The sequence below is a fragment of the Anomalospiza imberbis genome, chromosome 8, assembly GCF_031753505.1.
Source record: "Anomalospiza imberbis isolate Cuckoo-Finch-1a 21T00152 chromosome 8, ASM3175350v1, whole genome shotgun sequence".
In the NCBI taxonomy this organism is placed as follows: Eukaryota; Metazoa; Chordata; class Aves; order Passeriformes; family Viduidae; genus Anomalospiza; species Anomalospiza imberbis.
In genome coordinates, this window is record NC_089688.1 from 8,764,218 (window position 1) to 8,781,934 (window position 17,717).

The following is a 17,717-nucleotide window of genomic DNA, read 5'->3' on the forward strand; positions in this document are numbered from 1 at the left end:
ACACTGCTGTGGACTTTCTTTTAGACCATGAATAAATCTATTAAGTTCTAGTCTCTCATTTGTAAAATTAGAAAAACAGTCTTGCTCCACGAGAGTATATCTTTACTCTATTTGAGAGTAAAAACTCAATTAGAATATTCACTTTTTGCTTCAGTACTGAAAGAGTAGTTGAAGGACCATGTGGCTCCTCAGGACACATCATGTTTTTATGTCACCAGATCTTCATTGCACATCATATGATTCTGTCTCCACATTTTAGGGGAAAAGAGCAGAGCTTTTCAAAAGAGAGTCTAGATCTGTTACTATCGAAGAAGAAGGGCGATGGAAGGTGCACCACCTACACATTTCAGCTTGCCTGCTACATGTACATGTTTGGGAATCTTTTGCATTTGGTTCCCAAAAATAAAGTAGAATGGGAAAGCATTCCAATGTACTGTCCATACAGTTCAGATTTAACATACTCATTTATTGACAATTCTGAAGATTCTCCAGGCTATTTTTAGGGTCCAATAGCACACACAAGCTTGGCTTGCCAATGAATTTTGATTACTGTTACTCAAACTATTGTAATTCTTTTTGCTGTGTGGGAGGGAAAGACACTATTTCTATCATTTCGCTCTGCCTTTAGCACCATATCATGTAGCATGTTTTATGAGAAGAAAATATTTCATAATTTCCACTGTATAATATACTGTGGAATTGGGAAGACAGTATATTGCATAGATAGGTATTGTTTGAAATACAGATCCAACATTTAATGAAATCTGTGGGAGTTGCACTGTTCACTCAGAACAGTTATTGACTGAGGCCCTTCTATCAAAAGCCATTTCAGTGGGGACTAAAAACAACTGCAGACAGAAAAAAAAATCCCCCACAGTGGTTTTAAATCTCTCCCAGATAGCTCAAAACTATTCTCCACTACTGTCAGTTATTGCAGCAGGCTGTGTAGACAGAGGTACAAACAGCTCATAGTATTCTGAGCCAAATCTTTCATGTTGTGAAGGTATTGACTTTACTAAGCCTGCCCGAGGGATATATTTGGCTCAAAAGTAAAGTTATTTCTGCATTTAGTTAGCAAAAAATGTTTTGATTGTAAAGGCCAGAAATCCAATTGTCAGTTCCTTAAAATGCAAGTATTGTCAGTCGGAGGCACATCTGATCTTGAGCCTTTCTTCTTGGTAGCCAAATGGGAATTACTCCTGTTGACTGGGAAGGGAAATAGGTCCTGGAAGCAAAACCATGAAGTGTTATGTGCCTTTGAACTCATTTTCCTCTTTACTCTCTGCCTTTTCCTTTGTTTTATTCTGTGGAAGTATTTTTACTATACTTCTCTCTCTGTTTTAACCTTCACAACTCCCCTGCCATCATCACTCAACATTATCCAACATTGTACACTTGGGGAAAAAACTTTTGTGAAATACCAACCTCAAAGTGACCTTGAGTCAAGTGACTTTCTTTTTGCCTTGTTTAGTGTAGCCACAGCTATTGGAGCAGAAAAGTTAGGATCAGAATAATTGTAACAACAGAGGCTTAGCACTGCTTCAACCTGACCCCAACTGCCTGCCTTTTGGTCTTGGCTGTAATTTCTCATAGAGCATTTGGCAACACTGGAGATAAATAGTGCTGTGTTTTGTTCCCAGGCCCTGACTGTGTCCTTTAACATTGTTGCATGATTATGGCTCTTGGTAAATTAACACTTCCCACACCTGCACAGTCTCTAATCCATCCTCCTGTACCTTGTTTCATAGCTGGCATTGCAGTGAATTGACAGCTTGGTTACCATAAAGACAGTGTTTGGTTTCTCATTGCTTCAGAGTGGTGAGCCATCATTGGAGCATTTCTGTTCAAGGCAGGCTTTTCTGACCACAGGGACATCTTATTCAGACAGACACATCTGAGGGGCATTTCCCAACTTCTGGGTTTCAAAATCTGGCTTCAATTCATATATTTTAGGGCTACATTTTAGTTAGAGGTTTTAAAAATTCATAGAGAGCACCTATGCCCAAGCCTTTGCTGATCTTAACTGGATTGGTTTTTATAACTTTATTGGAACTGAACTAAGGAAAGAATATGTGACTGTATGTATACAAGTAAATGTATAAGTACATAAACATAATACTAATAATAATGTGGAAAATTTTAAGAATAGCCTTCCAAACATAATGTAAGTTAATAATTGGAGCCCAGCAAATCCATATAAAGAAGTGTATGTATTCCTTTTTTGCTTTCAAAGGATGCTTCAGGAAGAAGGTTCAGTTGGGTAAATGAGGACAATTTGCTTTGTGGTTTGTAATTTTACATGCCACTTAAGAAAAGTGTTCTCATTTGGCATATTTCAGCTTTAAATCAGTTGAAATTTCAGCACAATTCCTAAATAGGAAGGGATACAATCACCCATTTATTTGCTAAATAGAGAGACTATCTCAATTGCTTAACTTACTGAATTTCAAACTTAGGTGTTTAAGGCTCATGAATTCTATTCTTTATGAAATTACTTGTGTCTTAACTTCTTACAGATAAACAATTGCATTTAAACAGATCAGTTAATTTTTAAGTGTGTATGTGTGTTTACAGAATAACAGCCCAGTTCTCTGTCAGTGAAACTGAGGTTGACTTAATCCTCACCTCAACAAAGGAATGATTTCCAGTTGAAGGAATTGTTTCTAATCCAATTTAGGTTGAGAAAACAAGTATTTGAATAGGGCAGAGAATTTTTAGGTGATGCCAGGCACAAGAAATCCTTTTTGTGTGAGTCTTTGTTAACCATTTAACTGCTTATCACTTCAAAATATCGGGTCCATGAGGACTGCCCAACTCTGGTTATTTTCACTGCTTAGATTTGGCATCCAAGTATGTTCTGCTGGAATATTATTGAATTCTTTTTTAAAAGGAAACTTATTAATGTCAAAATTATTCCTGAAATTGTATACACACATACCATGTCTCATTTGTAACCATTAATTTTCCTTTTATCTTATTATTGAAACAAAGTTGTTTGCAACTGATAAGTGTGGCAAGCACACAGATAAGATGCATACAGCAAACTTGTATATTTGGTGGTTTCACCTGGAAAGCTGAAGACGTTTCTCACAGCTATATTTATAAGCAACCACTCTAGGATGCTTTTTGCAACCAAACATTTCTCCCCAGCCCATGTTCTTCTGCCCTGGTTGTTTTGGGTGGGGGTCTTTTGCTGTCGCTGGCAATTGCATTTATTTCATACTGTATCCCCTCCTTTCACAGAGACAAGGAAAACCTTACAGCAGCATCAGAAAACAGGTAATGTTTGCTGTGTTTGATTTACTTCCTGTTCCTCCATATTGTTCTTACCTCAAAAAAATGAAATTTATACACTGAGCTGATGATGAAAGTAGAGGCTTCAGCTAAGTCGATTCATTAGGCATTTCTTTCTCATGCACTGTGATGTGGAATTGGTGGGGATTGTGTTTCTCAAAACTTATAAACCTGAAAAATAAGAAGTTTTAAATCAAGTATTCTTGAAATGGAGTACTGTCAGTTTGTGATGGAGTTTTAAGAACAATTTCTATTTTAAGCTTTGTCTAGACTATTCAAGACGTTTTTAAAATCTAAAAAATATTATCTTTTTAAGAACATTTATATGTCAGAATTGGTACTCAATAGGTTATGAGGTTCAAGACAATCCCTCTGTAAGTTCTTTCATGTCAAGTTGTTTTTTTCCCAAAGGATCTCAGAACATTTTGCAGTTAAGTATAGAAATGTGTTTTTTTCTATTAGTTCATTAATTAAACCCCCAAGTACTGATACACAGGCATTTTTTGAGTGAATCTGACGAGTAGTTTAATAGAGCAAAGAAAGGCCTCTTAGTAGTTAGTCATGAAAAGAATTTTATACTACTGCTTTTCTCTTTGTTTTTGATTCCTGCCTCAGTGATATGCAACCACTTTTTATTTTGGGTTTTTTTTTAGACTGCTTATAATTGAACAAAGGTTGCATAGAGTTAATATCTGAGTGCAAGCATTATTTTTTACTGATGACACAAGCAATGGCAACTGGCACTTAAACAGTTGGGAAAATTGATTTTTATTTTTAAATTAATAATAATAAAAGAATGAAATAAACTCCTTGATTCCTAAATCTAAATTAAATTTTAAAGAACAAGCAAGGCATGGTAGAATTTCACCAGCAGTTTCATTTGTGTAAAATCATTTCTAGGACTATGCAGCTGCTTCACTGAAATCTCCTTTCTTTTAACTATTACTTTATTTTGCCAGGAACAATTTCTGATTTATGACTGGTATTATTGTCCTCCTGTGTTGCCTTAATCTTGTGTGATCTGTCATACCACAGCCTTTCTCCACCTCCATTACCATCACAGCTCTGCTTATTTTGATATTCATAGCAATATGATTTCCATATTTAACACAAGGTACCTTTTTTAATTTGTCAAGCCTTTCCTGGTCTTAAGCAGTAATTAACCAATGAACTATCAAGATTACTTCAGCTGCATTGTCATTATGATCTCCAGCTCCATCTGTGGCTGGAATTCTGTCTGTTCCTCAAACCCTTGCTATTACCTAGGAAGTGCCTCATTTACAAACACCCTTGTAATCTCTGTTACCCAGGCCTACAGGTACCGCGCATGCACCCCAGTATGTGACCTCGAGTATTTGGCATCCTCCTAAGTCATCCACCAGGGATGCCAACACTGCCAATGCTCAGCCAGTGGCCTCCAAGGGGTCTGTGAGGCTTGGAGCAGGTACAAGCCAGGGGGAGGCCGGTGTTGGCCAGAAAGCCCCTCTTGCTTCATCCAGTAACCAAAGGTACACTGTGCCATGTAACTGCGAAACTGACCCGGTTTGGAGCTTTGCAATGGTTTGGTAATAACAACCTCTAACTCCTTCAGATGGAAGTGCCCATTGCCTGAAAGGCAGACGTTCAAGTTCTTTCAATTCCAGCACTTTCTGGTTCATGTGGGTGTTACATTTTGTGGCTCTCGTAGGATCACACCTACAATACACTGACAAGTCATTAAGCGTCTTCAGCAGAGAAGCAGCAGCTGATATTTCTGTATTTTCAGTGGATTCCACAAACATTCCTGTATTCAAATATTAAATCCTTCCGCATTACAGTTTTCTCTAAATACTTTCTCTGGCACTTTTTTTCCTACAAATCATGCAATAACAGATTTTTTTCCATATCCATTTTAGTTTTGGTTCTCTATATTTTTGGTTCTTTGTAAGTGATCTGTTGGAGGGTTAGAAACACAAAAAACTTCATGCATTACATAAAGGAGACTAAGTGCTGTTTTAATCATCCACTCTTTGTTATTGGGATAGAAATACTCAGGATTTCACCAAGAGAAAAAAGTATAATCTACACTTGTATTTTAAATGTTAGACTGCATTTGTTGCTGTGTTCTCATTATGGTTGTTAACCATTATTATCCTCTTAACCTCTACTGATCTGTGTTCCTTTTCATGAGTGAAAATCAGCTGAGAAGAAATGTGTGTTTGTTTTCATCCACCTAACTTACTTTTATGTCTGTTACCGCAAATATGAAGATGTTTGTTTTTTTTCAATTTCTTTTAAAATACAAAGTACTGTAAAGATTTAAAGTCTACAAAATTACTGTATTTAACAACCAACCAACCAACCAAAAAACCCTCTGTAACATGTCATAATGAAGCTGTTGCATTAAATGACCTATTTTATAAAGCAGCACTCACATTTATCAATTCTTAAAATTCTTCTGCACTTGAAGAACTAAAATGAAAGATCAGACTGAAAAAACAGAAAGGAGGAGGGAAAAAACCCCAGTTTGGCTATTGTATTTGACAATATAAATAAAATGATGTAAAATTTATATTACTAAATTAAAACCAGTCAAGTTAGTCTTGAGCTTGTTCTATAAAACTGTTTCGAGGATGTTGTCAACTGCATATAATTTATGTAACCAAACCAGTCTGATTTTTATGGTTATATCCACTTCACTTATATTTATTCCATTTCCTTATTCTGATATTAATATATTCTACCATGAAGGAAAGTAAGCAAGCCTCCAACATTTTAATCATATAAAATAGGGATAATACAAACACTATGCAAGATAAAATTTGTTTGTATTTCTTTTAAACTTTAAAAGGTATTCTAGTATATTTATTTTATTTTATTTATATGGGTTCATTCTTTTCAAATCTGTCTCCACATAGGTCCATGTCCACACATACAGATGCTTTTTTTTTTACTTTCTTTTCAATATTTATCACTGAATACGTATTTTAATTATTTTGGAGATTGTTACAATTAAGTTGTAATTAATTCACTGCACTCTTCAAGGTACAAAGTCTTGAATCTTTTGAAATCTGTAGCAAATTCCCTTTCACATCAGGGGAAATAGACAAAATAGGTGAAATCCTAGTTTGTGTTTGTTTTTAACACATACATTAAGTTCCATATTTATGTGCAGCATAGTTTCAATCCTTTCCTGTTTGCCAAATCAAAGATATATAAGTATGTAAGATGAAAACTGTGACTCCACAGCTTTTAATGGGGTAATTCTGGTACCCACTGTGGCACAAGAAAAATTTCACAGTGTTGAAAGTCAGTACCAGATTAGCTGTGATGGATAATACACAGCTACTCTGTTACACAGGCTGTGAAACTGATAATCTGCTAGTTAATTGGAAGACTTTACATCATGAATGCATCAGGATGGAAGAAATCATCTGACTCTCAAATGCGTATTACAATGGAAGAACTTCTGCAAAACTATTGCAAAACTTGGTGTAAGGATTTGAAAGCCAGAATTGCAAACTGGATGATTATTTTCAGGAACTTATTTACTATGTACATAACTGTAGATGAATCTCCATAAGGGAGACAATACAGATTTCCTGCTTGTGTTGAGGGCTGCATTCAGCTTTGAGTTTTGTGGGTGTAACAACCAGCTTCTGTTTCAGCTAATCAAACAAAATATTCAGCTGAATTAAGACACCATCATGTAGACTATTGAACTCTAGAAGAGGAGGTGAAGGACAGGGGAAACAGGACAGTCCCTTGGAGAATAAGGGGTATCCCAAATTCAGAAGTTCCAAACACCCCTTCTAGGTCCTGAGGAATATAACTTGTCAAATCAGTGCTTCTGAGAGAAGCAAAAGAAAATATGAGATCATTTGCACAATGGATAGTAAATCTGCTTAGGAAAAAAAGCTGAGAGAGAGAGTTGGAGAGCTGAGGTTGGCTGAAGAAACAATTGTGGAACTGTAAGGTTTCTTTTTTTTATTTGATACTTGCTGTGCTCAGGAAGGAGCATTTTGGGCATAGGTACCTTGAGCAAGAGAATCACCAAATTCCATCACCCTGATAGGAGTAATTTGTGAGAACACAGAGATGTGACAATATACCTATGACATAGATCTAAAGAAGTAGACATATATCCATTATGTTTCTAGGCCACTGCTCATGGACAAGACAACTATGTACTGATGCCATGATTTAAAAAAAAATGCTAACTTTGCTCCATTTGTCTGTCTGTAAGAGATGAGTAATTCTCAAATTTGAGGGACATGTTGGAAGACGTTAGTGGTTCAACCTTTAAGTCGTTAAGGTTACTTAAATGGTCACAGTATACAAGACTAGATTATTATCATTCATTTCAATATATTTGATGGAATTTATATGAGCTCGCAAGACTGTGACAGGCTCCTCACAGCCATTTCAGTCCTGGGTGACACATTTCCTACCACTGGCATGAGTGGGAGCAGGACTGAAGTGCTCTTTTACACCTGGGGTAAATTTCAGTCAAGCAGGACCAACATTGCATTGCAGTCTGAACTTCACAATGGAAAAGGCTGAACAAATGTCTTTTTTTTCTTTGCATAACTGTGCTTTTCCCTCAGTAACCCAGCCAGCTACTATGTTTGCAGCTGCAGGTTCAAACATAGTAGGTTTTATGCTCTCCATGTAAATGCACGCCTTCTTAAGATGCTTCTTGTTTTATTTAATTTAACTCGAATTAGTACCCCTGTTGAGCATGGCCCGGTGGCTCCCAGTTCTGCTGCTCCTGCACCACATGCTTCAGCACCTCAGCCTGCTACTGCTGCTCCAAACACAGCCAGCCTGATGACAGCACCAGCCACCACCTCAGTAGTGCAAGAGTCTTTCTCATCCTCCTTCCAAAGGTAATGCTCCATTGCTTTATACCCCTCTGGCTTTGGAAATGCTGCATACACATTCTTAGCATAAGAATGTAGTATGAAAAGCTGTAACCTGGTTTATATGCTTTTATATATTTTGAGAGGGTTGGGTTTTTTTAGGGTTTTTTTTTTGTGTGTGTGTGGGTCTTTTTTTAAATTTTGTGATATGTTGTTCATGTTTGCATAGAATTTGCAAAATAAAATTGCCCTAAAAATAACTTTGTTTTCAGAAAGCAAGTCTGGGCTTAAAATTAGAAATGTTTTTACACCACTTTTAATAAAACCAAAACAACTCCTCAGATTAGTTGCAGTGAATGAAGATTCTTTTAATAGTGTTTCTGCAGTAGGACAAGAAATGGAAAATCAGAAAATGTCATTTACTCACATGATTGAGCTTACTGTGTCTCAGCAGATATCAGTAAAACATGGTGGACACTTGATGATTGACTTGCTCTGTAAGTTAAATCAATTCATTTCTATTAGATTTATCTGATCTTTTTTTCCTAATGAAAATTAGCCTTTGAGCTGAAGTAAGCTTCAAGAAGATGCATTCCTAACACTTGTAGCACAGTGGGAATTACAGTTGTATATTAAAAACTGTCAGACAGCTTGTGAGGAAATGTGTGGGATTTATACAGCTGTCACTTACATTACAGTAATTTTGGAGATAGTAAGAGTGAGGTTTTTGGTACATAAGATTCTTTTATCTTTGGGGTTTGCTACACGAACATTCTGAAAAGATATCTGTTTTAGCATGCTTTAAAAATCCAAGGAAAAACACACTTCCAGTAATATAAACCATTTTAAATAATTGAGACCTCAGAGGTATCATATTTTAGGTATGTATAAATGGAATTGGAAGTGTTCTTTTGGCGCTACTTCATGATTAATTTTTCCTAGTTGACTTGCATTATATATATATACCAACTGATTAGTTTCTCACTTTAGTCAGTTTTTACCTAGCCATGTCCTACCAGAATGCAGTGGTAGGTCATGGCTAGGTAAAAACTGCCAAACAGCAAAGGAGGTTTGAATAAGGTCTTATGCTCTAATTCAGAACTGGCCTGAGAGGCACTTCCACATAAAATAATGATAAGGTTTAAGTAATTTTTATCCCTCAGTTGAAACCGTGGCATGAAGAAAATGCATTACCTAGTATCTGCTTCAGACAAAAAAATGCCTCTACTAAACTTATTATTCCAATTACTTCTGGTTTTGATAGGACAATCTTCTGTCTGGGACTGTTTGCATAATAACATGTTTATCTTGTATTTAGACTCAAACATCTTCAGATCTTTCAGATAAAAGCATGTATCATTGACAAAAGTCCTGTCCTGTAATATTGTCTTTCTTAGTTATTGATAGAGTCTGGTTTTAAAATGTTTCCATAATGTGTGCATTTTGCCTTGTGTTCTGTAGGAATGTGCTTGGTTGTGCTATTCTGTAAGTCTGCAGATGTGTGCTACAGAAAACCTGTTCCTGGTAACTATGCAGCAGTCTTGCTGTATCTGAATCCTGCCGGAGCTTGGTTCTGATGCCATGATTTGTGCCCCTGTTAAATCATTTTGTTCATGCTTTCATGCTTTTATGTGTCTTCCGCAGAGTTCTTGCAGCCCCCAGCTCTCTTTCCCAGCCTAAGCCTTTCCATGGGCCCAAGAACATGTCATTAGCAGCTTCCACTATTTCATCTGCTATCTCATCTCAGTCTAGGTATATCTGTAAAGCTCTCTTCTTTTAACCTAATTTGTTTTGATTTTGTATTATGCTCTCTGATATGAGGTTTTCAGTTTCTGAAGGGATTGAATTGAGAGAGAAAAAGCACAATGTGTTTAAAAGAATAGCCCCTTCCTTATCTTCTGCACAACAACCCAGTTAGGAAACAGCAACGTTTTAGATGTAGGATATGTGACCACAAGGTCCTTTTGGAACAGAGGTGTTTCACATGGTTGGTTTGTGCTGCTTTTGCCATCCTAAAATTAAAATATTTGTCTAGAGACACTGGGTGAGAATGATGGACCTTTTTTTTTCTTGGTGAAAATGCAAGATCACAGGGATCTTTTATCACTAGAGAGAGAGAATGCTGCTGTACTGCCTCAGTTCCAAGCCTTTTCACTGCTTTCATAACACTTTGACAACTAACAGAGGAAAAAGCAGATGATTTTCAGACTAATTTGAACACAATTTGAACAGTCTTAAGAAATAATAAAAAACTAAATCAGCAAAACATTTGAGATCGTAATTATCTATGTGCGTCTTATCTTTACATTAAAAAATAGTTAGGAATCACCCAAAGGCGATGTTTGAAATTGACAAAGGGCATAAGTTTGAAGGCTTGAGTGTAACGAAGGCAAGAAGTATAATGGTCTTTCTCAAGAAAATCATAGAACAGTTAAGTGCTTGGCACAGGAAGTATTTAACAGCAGTTTGGTTGGCTTCACATCACTGAAACCAATGCAAAAATGAAATAGCTACAGAACAAAACATCAGAAGAGTTTTCAGTTTTAGGATGTGAACCTGTCTGTTTACAGACATGGGATTTACATAGGAGAAGTAGTCCCAGTATTTTATCAGTTCCAGTATTTTATCAGTTCCCAGTAGGAACTGATAAAACATAAGGAATAAAACTGACTGCTGATGAGTGGAAGTACACCAATTGTAACTTTAGTGTCCAGAAGCCCCTTCTATTCAGGTAAGGTTCCTTGCTTTCCAAGCAATAATAGCTGTGCATATTTGAGTTTGATTAAACACTGACCTGTAAAACCTATTATTTCTCCTGAGCTACAGAAAATACTTGATTTTAGGGATTCTTTCAGCTGAAGATTGAAATCAGTCAGAAGATGAAATTAAATGGAAGTTTTGGTGACTACTCTGTCCAGACAGAGCACATCCATTCATGTTTCACCAGTCTACATCTTAGGATCCATCTAAATCTTTCCTAAGAGCTTGTTCTCATTCGTGCCTTGGAAATCAGGGAATCCTAGAATGGATTGGGCTGGGAGGGATCTTAAAGATCATCTAGTTCCATGGGCAGGGACAAGTTAAGCAACAACTATGCATAATTTACATATAAACAGCTAATAAATTAGTATAAAGATAACCAGTACTTGCTGACACTACTTGCATGTCTTTCTTAGAGCTAGTGTAATACTATTTTTTGATTGAGCTTTTTTCCATTTCCCTTATTTTTTATATGCAGTTAATGGGAGAAGGGAAGCAGTGTGAGGCCTTGAAACGATATGAATTCATTTGTAGTTATGTACCAACATGGACTAATCACTGTGAAACAAAATTTTAAAGAGGATAAAAAGATGACATTGAGATATTGAGGCATTTGAATTGAAAGTAAATTAGTAAATTAGATTGTCATGGACCACTGCTGCTTTTCCTGCCCCTTTGGAAGGAAAAGACTTGTCTGGGGAGGCTGTGTCTCTCCACTCTTGAAGGTTTTCAAGACATCACTGGCTAAAACATGGAGCAAGCTGGTCTGACCTCAGAGCTGGCCTTGCTTTCAGCAGGTTAGATCAGATTCTTCCTGAGGCCTCTTCCACCCTCGAAGAGTCTGTGAATTTATGAAAAACATCTGTCCATTTCAAAAAGGAATGCTCTAATCAGTCTCCTAAAACCTCTTGCTGGCACCTGGCAATTATTTTGATCACATAGAAAAGATCTACAGCATATCAACTTTATACACTGCTGCTTTGTCAGTGGATGACACAAGTGTGATGCTGTCATCTGCTTCCCTCTTACCTGTTACTGTCTTGGCTTCAGCAAGTCTTGGCACATAAGGGCAAATCAGAGACTTGTAGGACCTGTAAAAATTTGGTTCCCTGATAATCAAGTACAAGAAGTGAACTCTGCTTGGTTGGTTGGTTGGTTTTGGATGGCTGTCTTTCAGCTGGAATAGGTTCTTTATCTTGGTGCATTTCTTCCATGTTTGTTTTTAAAAGCATTACGTATTATAGCTAGTGTATTCAAATGTAAGGGACTAAAAATGGCTTCTGAATTGATGTATAATTCAAAATTTTGAGCATCTGGTAGTTTTAATTTAGAAATCAAGCATGCCAAAATGCAGACTTTTAGCTTGACATATACCAGAGTACTGAGCATTTAATATAATTTTATTAAAAAAAAAATGGATGACCTTAATTACACCACTGTTTTACAGGATGGGGATATCCTTGGGTAGATGACGCTGAGGTTTTATCACCATTATTCCAGTGTTTGGTGGTTTTTTTCCTTTTAGATGCTTTAAAAACATCCACCAAGAAAATGCGGGAGGATTTCTTGATCAATATCCTTAATTATTTAAATCTGATTTAAAACTTTAGTAGATCCTGTTCTATAGTGACTTAGCTTTTGTGAGCATATGCGTAACACTTAACATGAGTAAAATCTTCATAATGTTCCTGAAGAGGAGTGTTTGAAGTAAATCACTAATCTTTAACAGACTGTCTTTTTTACATCTGCAGTAAAATTCTGACTTACTGTTATCTCTTCCACTTACAATCTTACTTAAAAGAAGCAAGCACAGCAGGGGACTTTTGAATAAGCTTGAAGCTCTTCAGGGAGGGGTTATTTCATCCAGAGGGTTAAAGCAGGGCACCCCATGCAACAACACTCTGGGAATACAAAACCAGGAGAAACAATGGAAAGAGTTACAATTATGGTTCTAAAAGTCAAGTGTAGCTTCTGATCTGGAGACTTTAATCCAAGCACTGTGTCCATGGTAAAGGGAAGAAAAACTCTTCTCCAGAAGTTAGGAAAATAACTGGCATAAGGCAGACTCCTGTTGGTTCTGGGAAATGTGGGCTGTGCCCCTGTGGGATGGGATTGATGCCATGATTGATGCACTGCCCTGCAGACAGGAGCTCTGTTCATTCTGAATCCTTTTGTTTCTCAGATCATATGTTGTGCAGGCTTTCAAGTACTTCCTTTGCATAAATGACTCATTTGCATAAATGACTCATTTATGTTCTGAAATTATGCTGTTTCCCCAAGAAAAAAAAATCTACCTGTTTACCTAAGACTGTAGCAATAGAAAGGTTCTGCAAGGCAAAAGTTGAACATGGTGGGTTGATGTTTTTGTTTCAACTACGCCAGCCTGTCCTTTCCATGGAGTTGTCCGAGCTGCCTCACAAGCTGGGGCACTTCTGATCTTTGGCTTTTGGTTCATTCAAGGTTTGCTTTTCAGATTTGATGCAATGTAAACTTATGACACTGAGAAAAATCCCTCATTTATTTTTTTTTTCTGCTAATGAAAATAATTGGAGTTCCACAATCAAATAACAAGATCAGATGAGAGTGACTTGTGGAGCTCTCAGCTCACTGACTTATGTTACCATTCTTCAGGTTTCACTGTGATTCCCAGATTAAATAAGAAAACAAAATGTAATGTAATACTCTTATGATTATAAATATGTACATGTTGTTTAGTTTAAGAGCCCTTCTTACTCATAGGGAATTCATCATAGGGCAAAATATCCCAATATATTGTGTATATTTTTTCAAATACCACTTTTGTCTCATTTTAGTTTCAACCGGCATTCTTCCACCTCCATCAGCTACCAGTCAAAGCAGAGGTATAAAACTGTTTTGTGCAGCTATTTTACCTTAAAAGCACTTAACAAACCAGTTTCTTGCTACTAGTAGGCATCTAGTGAAGCGTTAACATAAAAATGATCTGCTTAGAAATATTTACTCTTTCTTTTTCTGACAACTAATAGTTTTCAAGGCCGGTATTTAATTTGCTGCCTGTCACATGCCATTGACTGCTACAGATAAATTCAATGAGGTTGCTTTCACTGCTTTTGAGATGCCAGTGCTTCTTGATCCATTAAAGCATCTTTGATCCTTACAACATCTTTTTATTCTTTCTTAATTTCCTTCTTTCTTAATTTCCTTCTTTCTTTTTTTTTTTTTTTTTTTTTTGGTTCTTTTAATCACATGCAATTTCCTTTTCTTCAGCAGAAATTCTGATAAATCCTTTCTTCCACTAAACCCTTAATGATGTAGTATAACACTTTATTTCTCTTTGATAATCTTTCTTATCTTTCTTACTGTATTTAATATGCATCATACACATGGAAAAGGGTTAAAAGGATTCAGTACTTTTAATTTTGCTTTGATTTTGGTACTATGAATGGGGGGGGTGTTGTTTTGGGGATTTTTTTCAGCTTCATTTCCCTGAACACAAGGAAATCTGTGGTATGGTTTTACAATGCTATTATATTTGGGAAAGACTTGAATTTTGAATAACCATTTTTCTTCATGACAGTCTAAGTATTACTAATCTGGTTCAGAACTTCTTTCTTTATTTTGTGCATTAAGAGAATTCAAATGAGTCTTTCTAACCATCGGACCTGTGCACCTGGGAGTAGACTTTCCTGACTGGATGACATTTTCAGATTCAGGCTGTGTGACACGTCATTTTAAAATCTTTTAACCCACATTCTAAATATTGGCCACTGAGCTGTGTAGTGTAGTGTACCCTGAGCAGCAGATTTTAGAACAAGGACAAGTCTTTAGATTCTGTGTTTCGTCGATGGCATTTTGAAAGCTGTGGGTGAAGCCAGAGTGCCCACAGTGTCCACGTCCCTGTGCTGTGGCAGGAGCAAAGGCCTCTGTCTAATGATCCCAAGCACAGTGCTTCTTAGGCACCACACAGGAGGTCTCATCAGGAAGTAGACAGTAAGAATAGAAACCAGAGTTTACAGTGCTTAGAACAGCTTTGGCAGTTACAAAAGCACAGCACGGTCCAGAACAGAATTTACAGTGACTATAAACCCACTAAAATAGTTTATCTTGGAGAGTTGTGTTCACTCACGGTACAGTGGACCCAAATCCAGGCCTAAGCCCTAGACTAGGTACAGAAATAATTAGCTATAGCCATTGTAGCAATAGCTAAGTTTCTAGGTCTTGATAAATAGACAAGATAAATTAGCCTGAGGCAGCAATGCTATGCAAACTAAATCTATAGTAGAAACACTGTCAGAGCAGCAAAAAACTACATTGAGGACAGGTTTATTTTGTTCAAAATTAAAAATTGAAAGTTTCCATTTCTCAGAATGTTTCTTACCTGCACTGGAAGAAATCTGCTGGGTTTGCCATGTAAGATTATAACGTGTTTTCTCCAGATGGTATCATTTCCACTGTTAAAGAAAGTAAAGTCAAGATGGACCAACAGTCTGGGAAAGCTGGATGCTCCTTTTCATATGCTGACAAATGTTTTCCTATAGACAAACCCACTTTGGAAATAACTCATTAGTTGTCAGCACAAATAGATAGGGATCTAGTTCATAGGGGGAGTGACACTGAAGGGAAAAAACAAGCAAAACTGTTTTCAGGGTGAGTAAGAAGGACGTTCTGTAGTGAGTAGGTTTTTCTTACTGCACTCTTCTCAATATCTGTTGCTTCCCTTCCTTGTACTTCTTTATTCTCTCCTGCTTGCTTTGACTGGGATGCTCTTTTAGCAGTCTGTGAAGCACAGGCACTACAAACAGAATCACGCCAAGTAAATGGCAGATAGAAGAGGCATATTTTGTAATCTGTTACTGTAATCAAACTGAGAATCACCATCTAAGCCATAAAACAGAGAAAAACTGTTTCTTACTGATTTTTGGAATACTGAGAAAATGTTTTTATTCTAGGACTGGAAGAAAGTGCATCATAATATTGCATATCGTATGTTTTTTTTTTCTGAAGGATGAATCTGAACAATAGGAAAATTAATGTAATTTTTTTTCAGTCTAAATAGGGAAAAGAGTTAGTTTCAGAAAAATTTTTAAAGATCACTTCAATATTTTTGAAAAGAGTATAACAGTATATAAATACTAATTAACATTTGTAATAGTAATAACTGTGCTGAGCAAGTGTATTTTTAAGTCCAGATATGAACTCATTGATTTATCTTAAACAAGACCAGGCCTTTTTGTTTGCAGAGGAACAGAAAACACAAACTTTGTATGCAGCTTTGTGAAGCTGATCCCTTGTTACTTGAGAGTTTCAAATTTATCATATTCTCTCAGCAAGCTTTTTTCTGTGATGACAACAATGGCAAACTTGCCGTTACTTAAAATCCTTATTTGACGAATTTTTCTTTCCAAAGAATTGTCCAAGCCTTCCTTAGCAATGACAAAGACTGATGAATCTCCCAGCATTCTCTGTAGTTCTCACAGACAGTTCCTCTTGGAGTGCTCTGGATGCTGCCAGATCTGTTACTTCATGATCAGTAACTTTTGCTGTTTATAAAGTTGTTCACACCTACATTTTGCTTTTAGAAACACAACCCAGTCATATACACCAATGCCAGTTTCTGGAAGCTACAGTGAAAGTCCTGCTCCTTCTGCTGCTTCAAAAATGAGAGTTGTTACTACTGCCAGCATAAAGCCCTCTGTCTACCAGCCAGGTAAGGAGCCTTCACAGTACTGAAAAGATTCAGAAAAAAATGCTCACACATTTCTTTTGGAAAAAGAAAATGTAGAAAGTACACATTTTATACACAGACATACCAGACAGTATTTATACATGTGGATCTAAATGTTGCTAGTTTTGCCTCAGATTATCTGAAGATTGAGGATTATGTTGTATTTGTATTCTACTTCAGAGTTAAAATGTGAAACAAACAGAGGGGGAAATAAAAGCAAGGGAAAAGTCTAATAAGAAATGTGTAACCTGATTTTTCAGAAGAAATACATTTGAAAAATAACACAGGATATCCAATTAGGAGCCCAGTGACACTACAGAATTGAGAAAATGGCTAAAAAAGAATGCACAGTTCAGGAAGGAGGTAAAATAAGTGGAGTTTGCTTGAGTAGGATATATTTGCAAAATAGGTAAGACCATATATTGAGTTTCTCAAACTTAGGCTTATATTTGAAATAAAGAATGAGGTATTAAAGCACCTCATAATGCTATTCCATTTCCTAAAGATAGTAACTTAAGGAATATATTTGGTTATTCATTCAATTGGAAAATATGCTCCTTGATATTATTTAAACTCCCTTGGTATTAATGTGTTACAAATGGACTGAGCTTCTGAAACCATTGATGACCAAAATGTGAACCTTCAAACTGAATGAATTAAATGAGACAGCAATATAAGTCTAAAGGCAGTTCTGTTTCAAATTAAGGTTTTTCTGATCTTAGCTAGAGAATTTAAAAAGTTGATTTATATCTTTACAGTCAAATAAACATGAAAAGTCCAAGAATTCTAACAGTCTTAAACTGTCTTCTGTATTGTTCTATTTCTGGATCTACTGAACTTAAACTAATGTAGGAATTTTAGTTAGACATAAAGCAGACAGAAAAATCAATTATCTTTATATTTGAGACATAAAGGTAGGAAAAGTCAAGTCAGAGCTCTCATGAGCTATTTAAGGGTCTCAAAATAAATAAACCTTCAGCTCCTCCTCATTTGCTTTAGTTAAGTGTGCCAGTGTATACCATGTTCTCACTCAAGGCAAATGCTATTATTTTTGACTTGAAAAGATGACGACAGCAGATTTATTTCTATAATGCAGAAGAGAGCAAACTCTGGCAAGT

At 36.4% G+C, this 17,717-nt stretch overlaps 2 protein-coding genes across 12 annotated transcripts in view; both read left to right on the forward strand.

Annotated features, from left to right (window-relative positions):
* LDB3 (LIM domain binding 3) overlaps positions 1 to 17,717 on the forward strand; it is a 106,847-nt gene that overhangs the window by 77,851 nt on the left and 11,279 nt on the right. For 5 of the 11 annotated variants that reach the window (XM_068197221.1, XM_068197230.1, XM_068197220.1 and 2 more), the window contains 6 exons: positions 3,244 to 3,279; positions 4,605 to 4,802; positions 8,001 to 8,162; positions 9,780 to 9,887; positions 13,709 to 13,756; positions 16,454 to 16,581. In XM_068197221.1, coding sequence (XP_068053322.1) covers positions 3,244 to 3,279; positions 4,605 to 4,802; positions 8,001 to 8,162; positions 9,780 to 9,887; positions 13,709 to 13,756; positions 16,454 to 16,581 — 680 coding nt within the window. The remainder of the gene's footprint in view (positions 1 to 3,243; positions 3,280 to 4,604; positions 4,803 to 8,000; positions 8,163 to 9,779; positions 9,888 to 13,708; positions 13,757 to 16,453; positions 16,582 to 17,717) is intronic. The other 6 variants (XM_068197225.1, XM_068197226.1, XM_068197222.1 and 3 more) reach the window with 5 other exon arrangements.
* SNCG (synuclein gamma) overlaps positions 1 to 17,717 on the forward strand; it is a 205,591-nt gene that overhangs the window by 46,187 nt on the left and 141,687 nt on the right. The window lies entirely within an intron of this gene.